The 14,654-nt window shown below is 56.8% G+C and overlaps 2 protein-coding genes across 2 annotated transcripts in view; one reads left to right on the top strand and one right to left on the bottom strand.

The window, feature by feature from the left end:
• RSRC1 (arginine and serine rich coiled-coil 1) overlaps nt 1-5,998 on the bottom strand; it is a 110,864-nt gene extending 104,866 nt beyond the window's left edge. The window contains exons 1-5 of the mRNA XM_053951894.1: nt 5,807-5,998; nt 4,936-5,118; nt 4,393-4,427; nt 3,936-4,130; nt 128-247 (exon numbers count right to left, since the gene is read on the bottom strand). Of these exons, the coding sequence (XP_053807869.1) occupies nt 128-247; nt 3,936-4,130; nt 4,393-4,427; nt 4,936-5,118; nt 5,807-5,998 (725 nt within the window). The remainder of the gene's footprint in view (nt 1-127; nt 248-3,935; nt 4,131-4,392; nt 4,428-4,935; nt 5,119-5,806) is intronic.
• Nucleotides 5,999-6,435: 437 nt separating this feature from the next.
• On the top strand, nt 6,436-11,560 carry SHOX2 (short stature homeobox 2). Its single transcript, XM_053951266.1, has 5 exons — nt 6,436-7,069; nt 8,110-8,318; nt 10,665-10,722; nt 10,811-10,899; nt 10,996-11,560. Exons 1-5 carry the CDS (start codon nt 6,808-6,810, stop codon nt 11,245-11,247), a joined length of 870 nt encoding a protein of 289 aa, XP_053807241.1. The 5' UTR covers nt 6,436-6,807; the 3' UTR covers nt 11,248-11,560.
• The last annotated feature ends 3,094 nt before the right edge of the window (nt 11,561-14,654 follow it).

The raw sequence follows: 14,654 nt of genomic DNA, 5'->3' as shown, positions 1-14,654 counted from the left end.
CAGCCATTATTCCCATTTCTGCCACGCTCAGTAATTATGGCAGGATTTCCCAGGAATGTTTTTCCAGTAAAAAAACACTGGTTTTTGTTGGTTTTTTTTTTTTTTTTTCCCTAGAGGAGACTCTTACCTCCTGGTTCTGCTCTTTGACCTGGACCTTTGGGACCTGTAGGATTTGCCTCTGCCCCTGGAGCGGCTGCGCTTCCTCCTGGAGCCGTAGGAAGAGCTGCTGCTGGATCTGTGTCTGCGCCTGCAACAGAGCAGGGGTGAGCCCCAAAACCCCAAAAACAGCAACACAGCCCCAAGGATTCCTGCAAAAACACAGCCAGGGGTGAACCCCAAAAACAGCAACACAGCCCCAAGGATTCCTCAGAAAACACAGCCAGGGGTGAACCCCAAAACAGCAACACAGCCCCAAGGATTCCTCAGAAAACACAGCCAGGGGTGAGGCTGAACTGCCCCAAAACCCCAAAAACAGCAACACAGCCCCAAGGATTCCTCAGAAAACACAGCCAGGGTGAACCCCAAAAACAGGAACAAACCCCCACGGATTCCTGCAAAAACACAGCTGGGGTGAGGCTGAACTGCCCAAAAACAGCAACACAACCCCAAGAATTCCTCAGAAAACACAGCCAGGAGTGAGGCTGAATTGCCCAAAAATCCCCAAAACAGCAACACAGCCCCAAGGATTCCTCAGAGAACACAGCCAGAGGTGAGGCTGAACTGCCCCAAAACCCCAAAAACAGCAACACAGCCCCAAGGATTCCTCAGAAAACACAGCCAGGGGTAAACCCCAAAAACAGCAACACAGCCCCAAGGATTCCTCAGAAAACACAGCCAGAGGTGAGGCTGAACTGCCCCAAAACCCCAAAAACAGCAACACAGCCCCAAGGATTCCTCAGAAAACACAGCTGGGGTAGACCCCAAAAACAGCAACACAGCCCCAAGGATTCCTCAGAAAACACAGCCAGGGGTGAGGCTGGCCCTGCCCAAAAACCCCAAAAACAACAACACAGCCCCAAGGATTCCTCAGAAAACACAGCCAAGGGTGAGGCTGAACTGCCCCAAAACCCCAAAAACAGCAACACAGCCCCAAGGATTCCTCAGAAAACACAGCCAGGGGTTAACCCCAAAAACAGCAACACAGCCCCAAGGATTCCTCAGAAAACACAGCCAGGGGTGAGGCTGAACTGCCCCAAAACCCCAAAAACAGAGACAAACCCCCAAGGATTCCTGAGCAAACACAGCCAGGGGGAGCATGGCACTGCCCAAAAACCCCAAACAATGCTGAGAAAACAGAGCCAGGGCTGAGTATGGCACTGCCCAAAAACAGGGACAAACCCCCAGCAACCACTGAGAAAACACAGCCAGGGTGAGGCTGGCACTGCCCCCAAAAACGGGGACAAACCCCCAAGGATTCCTGCAAAAACACAGCCAGGGGTGAAGCTGGCACTGCCCCCAAAAATAGGGACAAACCCCCAAGGATTCCTGCAAAAACACAGCCAGGGTGAGGCTGGCACTGCCCCCAAAAACGGGGACAAACCCCCAAGGATTCCTGCAAAAACACAGCCAGGGTGAGGCTGGCACTGCCCCCAAAAATAGGGACAAACACCCAAGGATTCCTGCAAAAACACAGCCAGGGTGAGACTGGCACTGCCCCCAAAAAAATCCCAAAAAGCAGGAACAAACCCCAACAATTCCTGAGAAACATGCACAGACTCGGGGGGTTTATAGGGTGCTCCAGAAGCCTCAAATCCCACTATTCCCCCATAACAAGTAACTCACACACACAGGGACACTGCTACCCTAAAGAGCTGAGCCTCCAAAATCCACATCCCAGACAAAAAAAAAGGAAGTCTGGGTGGGGTGCTTAACTACTATTAGTAGTAATCAGTTACTCAGTGTTAATTTATTTCATTTGAGTTCATTTAAGGGCAGTTCCCTCCTGAGTCCAATCAGGAATCAAAAGGGTCTCTTCATTTCCCCCTCCCTCCCAGTTTTGTCTATTCAAAGAATAAATTCTTCTGCACCAAGCAGAAAGGTGAAAGAAAAGATATTAAACCCAAAATCCAAATCTTAACACTTCCTCCTCAATCTCCCTAACAGCTAACAGATTAACAATTACAATCCTCCCCATTTTTGGCCTTTACATGTGATTAATATTAAAATGTAAATTATATATTATATTATTATATTATATTATATTATATTATATTATATTATATTATATTATATTATATTATATTATATTATATTATATTATATTATATTATATTATATTATATTATATTATATTATATATTTTGCATTATATTAAATTATATTATGTTAATTATGTTATATTATATTTTATTATATTATATATTGTATTATATTAAATTAAATTAATTATATTATATCATATGATACATTATATTATATTATAAATTATACTATAAATTATATAATATGTTATATCATGTTTTATTATTATATTATATGACATTATATTATACATTGTATTATTAAATTATATTATATTAATTATATTATATTATGCTATATTATATTATATTATATTATATTATATCATATTATACATTATATTATAAGTTATACTATAAATTATATTATTATATTACATTATATTATATTACATTATATTATATTACATTATATTATATTACATTATATTATATTACATTATATTATATTATATTATATTATATTATATTATATTATATTATATTATATTATATTATATTATATTATATTATATTATATTATATTATATTATAATCCAACTTGCATATATAAAATATAAACAATGGAACTCAGGATGTGCTTGGTGACTCTCCAGCACGAGAGGGAAAGGGGCTGCAGGAGCTGGAATGCTGGACAGGACACAGAGGTCAGTGCTGAAGAACAGGGCTGCTCCTGGAAAGGGAATGGGACTGGGAATGGGAATTCCAGAACCTGCTGCCTTTGATTGCTGCGGGTCGGGGATAAAGCCAGCGTGGAGCAGGGCAGGATCCCAAAAGCAGAGCCCTGCAAGCTCGGGGGGCCCTGCAGCCCCGGCCCCTCCGCGTTCCCTGCAGCTGGGCTGGACCCAGGGTGCTCAGGGCTGGCCCCAGAGCCCAGGCACGCTGCCCTGGCCCTGGGGAGGCTGGAGATCCCAGCAGGAGCAGGAGAAAGGGCTGGGAATGAAGCCCTGAGGTGCCTCCCCAGCACACCCTGCAGCCACTCCAGAAAGGTCCGGCAGGAGCGTTTCCTCCTGCACTCCCAGCTGGACACCAGGAGAGTTCTCCAGCTCCACCTCCCAGCACAAGGCAGGCTGAGACATCCAGGATGGAGGCACAGCAATGCTGCAGGGCTGGATTCCCTCTGGAGCCAGGCTGGGAGAGCTGGGGGTGCTCACCTGGAGAGGAGAAGCTCCAGGGAGAGCTCAGAGCCCTGCCAGGGCCTGAAGGAGCTCCAGGAGAGCTGGAGAGGGACAAGGGATGGAGGGACAGGACACAGGGAATGGCTCCCACTGCCAGAGGGCAGGCATGGATGGGATATTGGGAGGGAATTCCTGGCTGGGATGGGAATTCTGCCTGGATCCCTGGCAGTGCCCAAGGCCAGGCTGGATGAGCTTGGAACACCCTGGGGCAGAGGGACGTGTCCCTGCTGGGAGAAGAAAGGAAGAGTTATTTTACCTCCTGGGGTTTCCCTGGTTTAAAGCAGAAGTTCCCTTTGGATCTGCACATTCCCTGCTCTCTTCTCCTGGGGGGAAGGAGGTGTGGGCATTTCTGGTCATGGTGGTGGCTTTGGGGTTTTACTTTTGACACAGTGAAAACAGCTTCACCTCTCTTAGGGCTCAGAACGACCTGCGCCTTACAATCCCAACCCACGGGCTCCAAACCCTTGCAGCTTCCTGCTGGAAAGAGCTCAGCTTCCAAGAACGCCTCCAAATGCACCTTTTCTCATAGGAATGGGACCAGGACGGGAGATCCCGGGAGCGCGACCTGGACCTGGATTTGCGGCCCGACTTTTTGCGGCTGTGGGCGCGGCTGTCCGAGGAGCTGCTGGAGGAGGAGCGCCGCCGGTGCTTCTTCTTCCTCCGGCTCCTGCCCTCCTCCTCCGTGTCCGAGGAGCGCCGGCCCATCTCCGACCTGCGCAGAACCCAGACATGCCCAGCTGTGACACAGAAAATCAAACCACGCCGTTCCCTCTCCTCCTGTCCCCTGGGAGCACAGCCCGACCCATCCCGGCTGTCCCCTCCTGGCAGGAGCTGTGCAGAGCCACCAGGTCCCCCCTGAGCTCATTTCCTCCAGGCTGAGCCCCTTCCCAGCTCCCCCAGCCCCGCTCCTTTCTCTGCTCCTCCTCTTCCCAGCACAGACGGGTCCAACTCGCTCAGCTCCTCCATCCTCGCACCTTTGGGCAGCGCCTCCTGATGCACCGGGGAGCGCCTGGAGCGGAGCAAAAGGGAAATTCACCATTAAGGACACAGAAACTCCTCCCGAGCACCGCCCGGAGCCGCGGGGAACATCCTCGCGGAGAACGGCCCGCCCCGGACGCGGCACCTCCGCCGAGAGCACGCAGATCCAGCAGCGGCCAGCAGGGCCAGGCCCGCGAGCACCGGCATTTCCCCGGGGCTCCCGGAGCTCGCTCACCGCCACCGCCACCAGCAGCTCCAGGGACTCCTTCCCCGGGGCCAAACCCTGCGCACCGCGGCTCCTCCGGCAGCCGGGATCCCCCCCCCGCCCCGTGCGGGCCCGGCCGGGGCTGTGCCCCCGCGCCGCCCGCGCCGCCCGCACCGGAGGCCGCGCGGCCGCTGCGCACACCCGGCCCTGCAGCGGCCGCACATCGCCCTGCCGTGTCCCCCACACTGGGGCCGTGTCCCTGTGTCCCCAGTGTCCCCCCTGTGTCCCCAGTGTCCCCCCAGTGTCCCCCCGTGTCCCCCCGTGTCCCCCGTACCTGGCGGAGCCGCCGCGGCCCCGGTTCGAGCCCAGCGCCTTCCGGGGCGGCGGGCAGGCAGCGCCAATCCACCGCCGAGCGCGGCCAGGCGGCCACAGCGAGCGCCGAGCCATCGATGCGGCGCGCCGGCGAGCGCCCACGCGGGACGGGCGGGGGTCGGGCCGGGGTCGGGCCGGGGTCCCGCTGCCCACGGGGGTGCAAAGCCCGTGGAGTGCTGTCTGCACCGTGCCCGACACGGTGACCGACGCGGCGACCCACGGGCGCACGGCGTGACACACCGCGGGTGACGGGCAGGAGGGGGAGCGTGGGTGGTCCCGGGGTCGGGGTCCCGCTGCCCACGGAGGGTGCCGAACCCACGGAGCGCTGTCGGCACCGTGCCCGACACGGCCACCAACGCGGTGACCCGCGTGCGCGCGGCGTGTCCACGCCGCCCCGTGTCCCGCCGCGGGTGACCGGGACCGCGCGGGGACAGCGGCACGGAGCGGTTTTCGTTCCGTCCCGGAGAGTTAAAGGAGGGTCGGAGTTTTCTGGCACCGAGAGCCGCCCCCGCGGGGCGGAGGGCAGCGCTCCACGCGCGGCGTGGGCACCGCGGCCGCGCCCGGGCGCGGGTGGGCACGGACCGAGCCGGGACCCACCGGGCCGGGCGGAGCCTCCGCCGGGCAACGACCAGAAATACAAGAGAACGATCGAACCGCTTCGCTGAATTCGATTTTCCCTACCGAATTCGGTTCGTTCAACGCGAGCTCCCGAGCGCGCCCGCTCCCCCGCCACGGGAACGGCGGAACGCGCGTGGCGATCAACGAAATGTCAGGGCGGAGGGGCCGGGGAGGGTCGCCCGGCCGGTCGGCAGCCTCGGCGGGGTCGGTCACACCGAACCCCACCGGTGCCCGGTGCCCCGGGGATCGAAAACGCCCCGCGGGAGCGGCTCCCGGGCGGCGCGACCGGACCGGGACTCGCCGCCTGTCGCGACAGGGGCGCGTGTGACCGGCTCGGGATAAACCCCGACGGCACGCCGGGTACCGAAGGAGCCCCGGTAAATGAGCGCTCCGTTATGTGCAGTCATCGCCCCAAAGGTCAATGAAAAATCGATACGCAGGCAAGAGTTAAACAATTCTGAATAATTTATTAGAATTTAGCGAAGGTGGGAAAGAGGCGAGTTCCGTCGGCAAAAGTGCTCCGCGGCGGGACTGAAAAAAACAAAGGGGAACAATATTAGCGGTATCGGCGTGTTTGGCTCTCATCTGTCGCCTCGATGCGCGCCCGCTCCTTCCGCGGCCGCGTCCCTCGCTGTCATTCATCCCCTCGGTTTTTCGGGGCCTTCGGGCGCCCACGGAGGAACTTTTGCGGCTCCCGCGGGGGCCGGGGCCGCTCCGGTTCGCCGTGCCCGGGGCTGCGGGGCTGACCCGACCCACGCGGGGCGGTGCGCGGAGCCTGCGCGTCCCCGCCGCCCCCCCCGCGCGTCCCGGTGGCCACTCCCCCGCCGCCCCGGCCCCTCTCCGCGCCGCGCTCGCCCGGGACCTCGCGCACGGTCCCGCGCCTAATTAAATTAATTAGGGCGCAGCGCGCGGCGGGCGGGCGGTGCCGTGGCCGCAGTGCCCCGCGGCGGGCGGGCGACCGGCGAGGACGGGAGGAAGGAAGGGAGGAAGGAAGGGGTCCATTCAGAGCTCCGAGGGGAGGTAATTCGCCGGGAACGAGGGGCCGGCTTTGCAAAGTATAAATAGTGCCACTTCAATCGCGGCGTCGCTATCAGACCCCGGGAGCCCTGCACGTCGGGCGGCACGGCCCGGCCCGGCTCGGCACGGCCCGGGGCGCCGCCGCCTCCCCGCCCCGTGGATGCCCGCCCGGGGAGCCGGGGCAGCGCGCCCCTGAGCCATGGAGGAGCTGACGGCGTTTGTCTCCAAGTCGTTTGATCCCAAAGCCAAGGAGAAGAAGGAGCTCATCACCTACCGCGAGGTGCTGGAGAGCGGGCCCCTGCGCGGCGGCGGCCCGCGGGAGCCCGGCGGGGCGGCGGCGGAGCCGGGCCGGGAGGACACGGGCAGCCCCGCGGCGCGGCCGGCCGGGCGCTCCCCGCCGCGGGAGCCCGACGCCGCCGCCGAGAGAGCGGCCGAGGCGGCCACCCCCAAGCTCAGCGACGGTAACGGCGGCACCGCGGGCTCCCCCTTCTCCCGTTCCCTTTCCCCTTCCCCCGCTTTCCCCGTCGGGGTCGGTACGCGCGGAGCGGCCCGCGGACGGGGGCTGGCGGGGAGGCTGCGCCCGGCGGTGATGGGCGGCTGCCCGGGCTCTGCCAGCCGCGGGAGATCGGCGGCCGGCCTCGAAGTTTTTAGATTAAAATATTTAAACCCGGATTTAACTTGCTCAGAACGCGATCTGTGTTCCCGTTCGGCATCCCACGGGAAGCCGCGCCGCCAACGAAAGCCCGGCCCCGCGGGCCCGTTCGTTCCCCCGCGGCTCCGCGGACCCGCGTGGGGCCGGGCCGCGCTGCCCACGCTCAGCCCCGCGGCTTCCAGCGGCTCCGCCCGCGGGTGTTCCGCGCGGTACCGCGGGGCCGGCACCGGGGCCGCCCGCCGCTCTCGGCCGCTGCGGGAAGCGGCCGGGCCCGTGCCCGTGGCTGCGGGGACCCGCGGCTCGCTGCCGCCCTTTTGTTCGGACCGGCGGGGCGCCCGGAGCATCCCTGATCGGATGCCTGCAATAAGGCGATCGGTGCGGCGGGACCGGGCCGTGCCGGCCGGGCGGCCCCGGGGGCGGAGGGGGGGGGGGGGTCGGTGCGCGGGCCCCGCGCTCCGGCCCGGGGCGCGTCTCCGGCCGAGAATTGACCGAGGACAAACGGATCCCGGGGGGCGCGGGGCGCGGAGCGGCCGCGGCGGCCGGCGGAGGCTCCGGGGACCTGTTGCTGCGCATCCCCCGGGGGCGCGGCGGGGCCGGAGGGGAGGGCTCGGTGCGGACCCCGTTCTCCCCGGCAGCGGTAACCGGAGCCAGCGGCGGAGCCCGGAACGGCAGCGGCCGAGGCGGCCTAGCGCGGCCCGGGCGCGCAGGCCCCGCTCCCGGCCGCCCCGGCCCCGGGGGGCTCCCGCCCGCATCCCCCCGGCCGCCGGGAGCGGAGGGAGCGGAGCGAGCCCCGGTGCCCCCGGCCCCGCCGCGCCGGCCCCGCCGCTCTGACTGCTGTGTCGTGCCCAGTGTCCCCAGAGCTGAAGGAGCGCAAGGAGGATGCGAAAGCGATGGAAGACGAAGGGCAGACGAAAATCAAGCAGAGGAGGAGCCGGACGAATTTCACCCTGGAGCAGCTGAACGAGCTGGAAAGGCTTTTCGACGAGACCCACTACCCGGACGCGTTCATGCGGGAGGAGCTGAGCCAGCGGCTGGGGCTCTCCGAGGCCAGGGTGCAGGTAGCCGGGGCTGCGTGGGTGCGGGTGCTCGGGGGAACGGGCAGCTCGGGAAGAGCCGGGGAGACGATGGGGACGAGCCCCATCCTTGTGTCAGGGAGAGGAGGCAGCTCGCCGGCTCCCAACTTCCTCCGGCAAATCTGCCAGCGGCCTCGCAGGGTTTTGCCTGCCCGGGATTTGTGTCCCCGTCCCTTCGTTCTGCCGTGGTTTATCCCCGCTCCGCCGTTATTCCATCCCTGCCTCGGCAGCCGCTCCCGGGGCTGGCGGGAGCTGCGCTGCCCGGCTCATCCATGGACGCCGATTCCCGTCATGGATGTCGCGACCATGAGCTGATTTAGACCCCGCCAAGTGAAACAATGATCGGTGTCTTTTCGGCCCCGTTTCGCCTCGTAGTTCTTAAATGTTGAAACGGCACGAAAACTGAGCGAGGTGCTTTGTTCGTGTTTATGAAATACAGAAAGTCTGGGCTTAACCCGAGATATTTTGAGCTTTCTGCCCTCCCGGGAAGCCGCGGCTTCTCTGGGTTTAACCTGCTCTTTGCACCCTCCCGAAGTTTTTTCCAAACGGGTTCCTGGGCTGCTTTCTGCGAGTTTTGTCGGGATGAGCTGAGGAGCGGGGAGGAAGGGCATCCCTCAAATGAGAACAAATGTAGCTGCTCCGGTGTATTTCCGTTCTGAAAATAAAAGAAGAGAAAATGATGGTCATTATTTGCTGGAACACATGGAGAAGTTTTAGGCCCCGAACATCTGCAGCTGGTGGAAAGTATCGCTGTAACAGATACTCCCCCTCAATCTTTGTGCTCGCAGGCACCATCTGCACCCAAGTATGCGCTCGGTCCTTGGGGGGTTTCCCTGCATCGTGTAAGGTTGTGAGGACAGAGGCAGAGCCGGCACGGGGAACCGAAAAACTCAAAACGAGCAGCTCTTGTCAGAGCCTGAACCGCAAAAAAAAAAAAAAAAAAAAAAAAAAAATTAAAATAAAAAAATAAAAGTCTTCATTTTCCCTCTCTTCTCCCCCTCTTTTTTTTTTTTTTTTTTGTTGTTGTTGCTGCTTTTTTTTTTTTTTTTTTTTTTTTTTTTGCTGGCTGCTCGGTTGGCTTTTGGTTGGTTTTTAATTGTGTTTGTTCGTGGTTTTTTTTAATTTATCTCTTATTTCTGTTCACCAAAGCCTAACAAAACCAAGGCAAAAAGTTGTTGGCTGTGGAAAATGGAGCAGGGAGGTGCTCGACAAAGGAGGCGGCGGCGGCGCATAATCCGCGCTCCCATGATGCCAAATCGCAGGGTGCATAATAACTTTTGGAGATTTACATAGATTAAACCCATTCCCTAGAAATCCTCCCGGAAAAAAACCGCTTTTCAATAATATTTCGCCTCGTATCTGCTCTAATTTGTAAATGACGGAAGGCGCGTTTGTTTCCACGGGAGGCTGAGGGCGAACGTGGCTCTTGGGCAGATTTTCCTTGGCTGGAGAAAATGACAGGGCGGGAGGAATTCCCGTTTATATTCGTCTCTTAAAGTTAGACCTCAAAAAAAAATGCAATTTTTATATTTTTTTTTCAATTTTTTTCTGGCGCGGGGAAAGGATTCCTTGGCCGGTGTGGCTGCTGGGATGCGCTGCAGAGCCCTGGGTTAAAACGGGGATCTTTTAAGACCGGCTCTCCCCCTTCCCCTCCCTCCTTTCCCAAAGGCAGCAGAACTCCAGGCTGGGAATTTATTTTAACGATTCCATTTCCAATATTAAAAGTACGTTCTCGTCTAACGGGGCAGCCTCTTCGGTGCAGGCAAATTAGATTATTATGATAATGAGATAATTATTCCGCTTCCGTGCTATACTCCAGTGAACAGAGAAATTCGAAACTTCTTCGTAGCGAAGCTTTTAGGACTGCAATTCTCCTCCACCCCCCCCACAAAACAGAAGACAAAAAGTCATAAACGCCTGTTGTTGTTGAGTTTTTCTGTAAGATAAAGCTAATTAATTTATTTATTAATGAGCACGAGCTTCTTCAGGCCATTACCGCCCGTTAGCAGTGGATGGCAAGAGCGATTTCAGCCTGTTGGGAGTCCGGTGCGGAAAGAGGAACCCGGGGCTCGGGAAATCATTTCTCTGGGGCGTGCACGCCGCGCTTTGGCAAATTTCGGGGGGTTTGGACCCTTTCCCTTTTGCCTTTCGGAGCTGGGGCGCGGGGGCTGCCCGGCCGGGGGGGGAGCGGAGCGCACCCGCTGCTCTTTGTCTGCGGCCTCGGGGGCTTTTTAACCATTCTTGTCGCTCTTAATCGCCGTTTTTGGTTATTCTGGGCGGGTTTCTCGGGGCGCGGCCGTGACCCCGCGTCCCGCCGGCCTCTCCCCGCAGGTTTGGTTCCAGAACCGCCGGGCCAAGTGCCGCAAGCAGGAGAACCAGCTGCACAAAGGTAGCGGGGGCGGGGGCGCGCCGCGGGCACGCGCGGGGGGCTCCGGCCGCGGCCCCCCGGCGCTGACCGCTCCGTCCCCCCGGCCCAGGGGTGCTGATCGGGGCCGCCACGCAGTTCGAGGCCTGCCGGGTGGCTCCCTACGTGAACGTGGGCGCGCTGAGGATGCCCTTCCAGCAGGCGAGTGCGCTCGGGGCGGGTGGCGAGCTGACCGCGCGGCCCCCGGGGTGGGTGGGTGGGGGGTGACACGGGCCGCCCCCCGCTTGTCGCCCGCAGGTGCAGGCGCAGCTGCAGCTGGACAGCGCCGTGGCCCACGCTCACCATCACCTGCACCCGCACCTGGCCCACGCCCCCTACATGATGTTCCCCGCGCCCCCCTTCGGGCTCCCGCTGGCCACCCTGGCCGAGTCCGCCTCCGCCGCCTCCGTGGTGGCCGCCGCCGCCGCCGCCAAGACCACCAGCAAGAATTCCAGCATCGCCGACCTCCGCCTGAAGGCCAAGAAACACGCCGCCGCCCTGGGGCTGTGACCGCGCTGCTGCTGCTTTATTTTTTTTTTTTTTTTCTCTTTCCAAAAAAAAAAAAAAAAAGGGGGAAAAAAAAGGAAAAAAAAGAGTTAAAAAAGAGTTAAAAAAGGAAAAAGGAAAGAAACGAGGGAGAGGAGAAACGGACGGGAGATATATACTTATTTAAGGAATTAGAGGACGCGCAGCTGGGAAGTTCACAGGTTTTGAAACTGACCTTTTTCTGCGAAGTTCACTTTAATACAAGAAATTTGATAAGAGAGGCGGGCCTCCTTTCACGTTGCATCAGGTACTTGAGTTTAACAACCACGTCTGGAATAGCGACAAAAAAAAAAAAAAAAAAAAAAAAAAAAAAAAGAAGAAGAAAGACTACGATGAACAGAAAAAAAAAAAAAAGGGAAAAAAAAAAGAGACAATGATTTCTCTGCGAATTTCTAATGGGAAACTGTCCGGGATACTTCCTCCAGCAGCATTCCGGGTTGCATGTATTTGTATTTCATTGATGGAGTCCTTTGATTCACTTGCACTTCACCCTCATCTTTAGTAGAAAAAAAAAAAAAACCGAGACAACCACAAAAGCAAACAAACAAACGTGGCTGGGTTCTTTCTCCTTTAATCTTGGAGGGAAGCAGGCAGAGAGAGGCAGATCAAGCACTACCTTTTCCACTCTCAAATCTTTGTCGGTCGTTTGCTGTCCCACCTCTGAAATAAAAGGGAGCGGAAAGCGCCAGGAGAGCGGAGTTTGCCTCCCTTTGCCGGGTCTCTCCTGTCCTGAGGGCAAAAGTAAATGGAAAAAAAAAAAAAAAAAAAAGGAAAAGGAAAAAAAAAAAGAGAGTATTTAATTCCCAACCACCACTTTGACACCACGGCAAATTCCAATAAGAGGTACTGGGTACATGTAAAATATGTTGATACACACGAACAAAGTTTATTTTGGCTATAAGTTGTGAATTGATAGTTGACTGTCAAACATTTACATTTTATCTCATAAAGGTGTATCTATTCACGTAACCTTGTGATTTTTTTGGTTATTATTATTATTATTTGAGAGACGTATAGCTATTTAAGCTGGGGTACCCTGCGGTCAGTGATTGTTATCCCAGATTTTGCCATCTGACCCTCATGATTATTGCCAAGGCAGAGGGAAAGCTCTTCTACGCGAACTTTGGTATGGACGGGCTTTGTATCTATTTGTTCTCCATGAAAACAAAATTATTTATATTGACCATATTTTTTCTAGTGTATTTTAAGTTATTTAAAAAAGAAAAAAAGAGAAAAAAAAAAAAAAAAGAAAGCAAGATGCTGTTATCTCATTGCATTTGTTGTCAGTACAATATATTTTGTTTCACTCAGGTTTGCTTCACCTTTTTTAATCCATTTTCGACGTCACGAATTTCAATAAGTGCCAAGTAATGAATTTAAGACACTTTGCCTATTGACTGAAGGGGGGACGGTTCGGGGGCCGGTGCCAGCTCCCTGCCGGGACTGTCGGTGTCCAGCCAGCGGTGATGCTCTTTCTTTTCCGTCTTCTCACCTCCTGTAGATCTCGCACGTTTCTTTCTGCTCCGTAGATGTCGCGACACGCCGATAGCGCTCAGCACGACGAGGAAGCGCCGCTCGCCTCCGCGCGGCTTTTTTAAAACATTTTTTTTCCCCCTCCACTTTCTGTGAGTTGTCCCCGAGTTTCGGCTGCACAACCCGGGACGTTCGCGTTGGGCTTTTCTGCGGCAGCCGAGCCGGCCGGTGGACGCTCTATAGCAACTGTGTCTTTACGAGTTCTGTCAGGTTCCCTCAGGTAATAAAAGCGAGCAAAGCGGAACGGCTCGGAATCTTTCCCAGGGCGGGATCGGGGCTCCGGGACTCCCCGCGCCCGGCGGAGCCCGCACCGCGCCCGCTCCCACCGAGCGCTCCCGGCCGGCCGCTCCCGGGGGGCTCCGGGCTGGCCGCTCCCCGCCACGCCGGGATTCTCCTCCCGGAGCGCTGGGAAGCTCCGGGAAATCCCGGCGGGATGAGCCGCTCCGGGGCCGACCATGGACGGGGCTGGCGGGGGATGCGCAGCCCCCGCCGGGGAAGGGCTGGGAAGGGTCGGGAAGGGCTGAGAAGGGTCGGGAAGGGCTGGGAAGGGTCGGGAAGTGCTGGGAAGGGTCGGGAAGGGCTGAGAAGGGTCCCTCGGGCCGGCTGCGGCACCGCGGGCAGCGACAGGAGAGCCCGAGGTGTCCCCGCGGGATGGGCAGGGATAAAGGATCGGGATAAGGACTGGGGTAAGGACAGGGACAGTCAGAGCCCTCCCGGCGAGGCCCCCAAGCAGCGAGAGCCAAATCAGCTCGGCCGTTCCTCTGCTAATAACGGGCTGGAAATGATAGATTTTACATTAGGTAAAACAGCTTTATTCCAGCAAAAGTAAGATACTGCTAATTATAAAGTCAATAAAAGTACCGGTGCTGCCGATTGATCCCGAATAAGAGCAGTTCATTAATGTGTGCATGAGAGCATGGCAGCCTCAGCCCCAGCCTCAGGCACCCTCTCCCTCCTCCAAATAAACCTGCCACGTCCTACCTGCTCTGCTTAAAGCACAGCTGGTTGAGGTGGAGCTGCCCAACAATCCTGGGCAGGTTTTTGGGGATGTAACACAAACGTGGTGGATGCAACGGGAACCTCAAACCTTCCCCCAGCTCTTGGCACGTCTGTCTTCAAGATGGTTGTAATAAAAAGTCAGGGAAAATGGGCTTTCATCCTATCAGGGAAGGTGATTGGATGGTGTGAGAGAACTGTGTGGGTTTTAGCACAGCTGTGATTAAAATAAAATAGCCTTAACGGGATGGTTTTGGACAGGAATACTCACATTCCTGGTTTCCCTGCACTGGAATCCCTAATAAGTCTACAGGCCAACAGAAGTTGGCCAGGACTCTTCTGTTTCTATTTTATTTCTTAGAGTGTCTGAACCTCTATAAAACCCCGTCCGTTTCCCCAAATATAATTATGGATATTTCATGAACCAGCCAGCTCTCACAATCTGCGCTTCCTGCAGATAAAAACTTTCGTGTGGGGCTGACAGGGAGACGCGCTGGCCTGGGCAGGGGGGGCTGGAGAAGGGATCCAGGAATCCTGCGGGAAGGAGCAAACACCTGTTCCCGTCCTGGCAGAGCCCGTGGGGTGCTCCCAGCAGGATTCCGCGGGGCCGAAGGAGCACTTCCCACGTTCTGTTGTCTCTCCGCAGCAGCACGAGCGAGGAGAGCAGGGCAGGGAGCAGCCAGAGGTCTGACAGGGAGCTCCAACCCCACAGATCCTGCACGGATCTGGGCTCTCCACGCAGCAACGCTGGCAAGGAGCAGGGCAGAGTCCTGGGCACAAACCTTGCTGTGCCCCGTGGTGCTCTCTCAGAGCTCAGCTTCGCTCCAGGCCAAGCTCTCAGA

The sequence above is a fragment of the Vidua chalybeata genome, chromosome 10, assembly GCF_026979565.1.
Source record: "Vidua chalybeata isolate OUT-0048 chromosome 10, bVidCha1 merged haplotype, whole genome shotgun sequence".
Lineage (NCBI taxonomy): Eukaryota > Metazoa > Chordata > Aves > Passeriformes > Viduidae > Vidua > Vidua chalybeata.
This window is presented reverse-complemented; position numbering and strand designations above follow the sequence as displayed.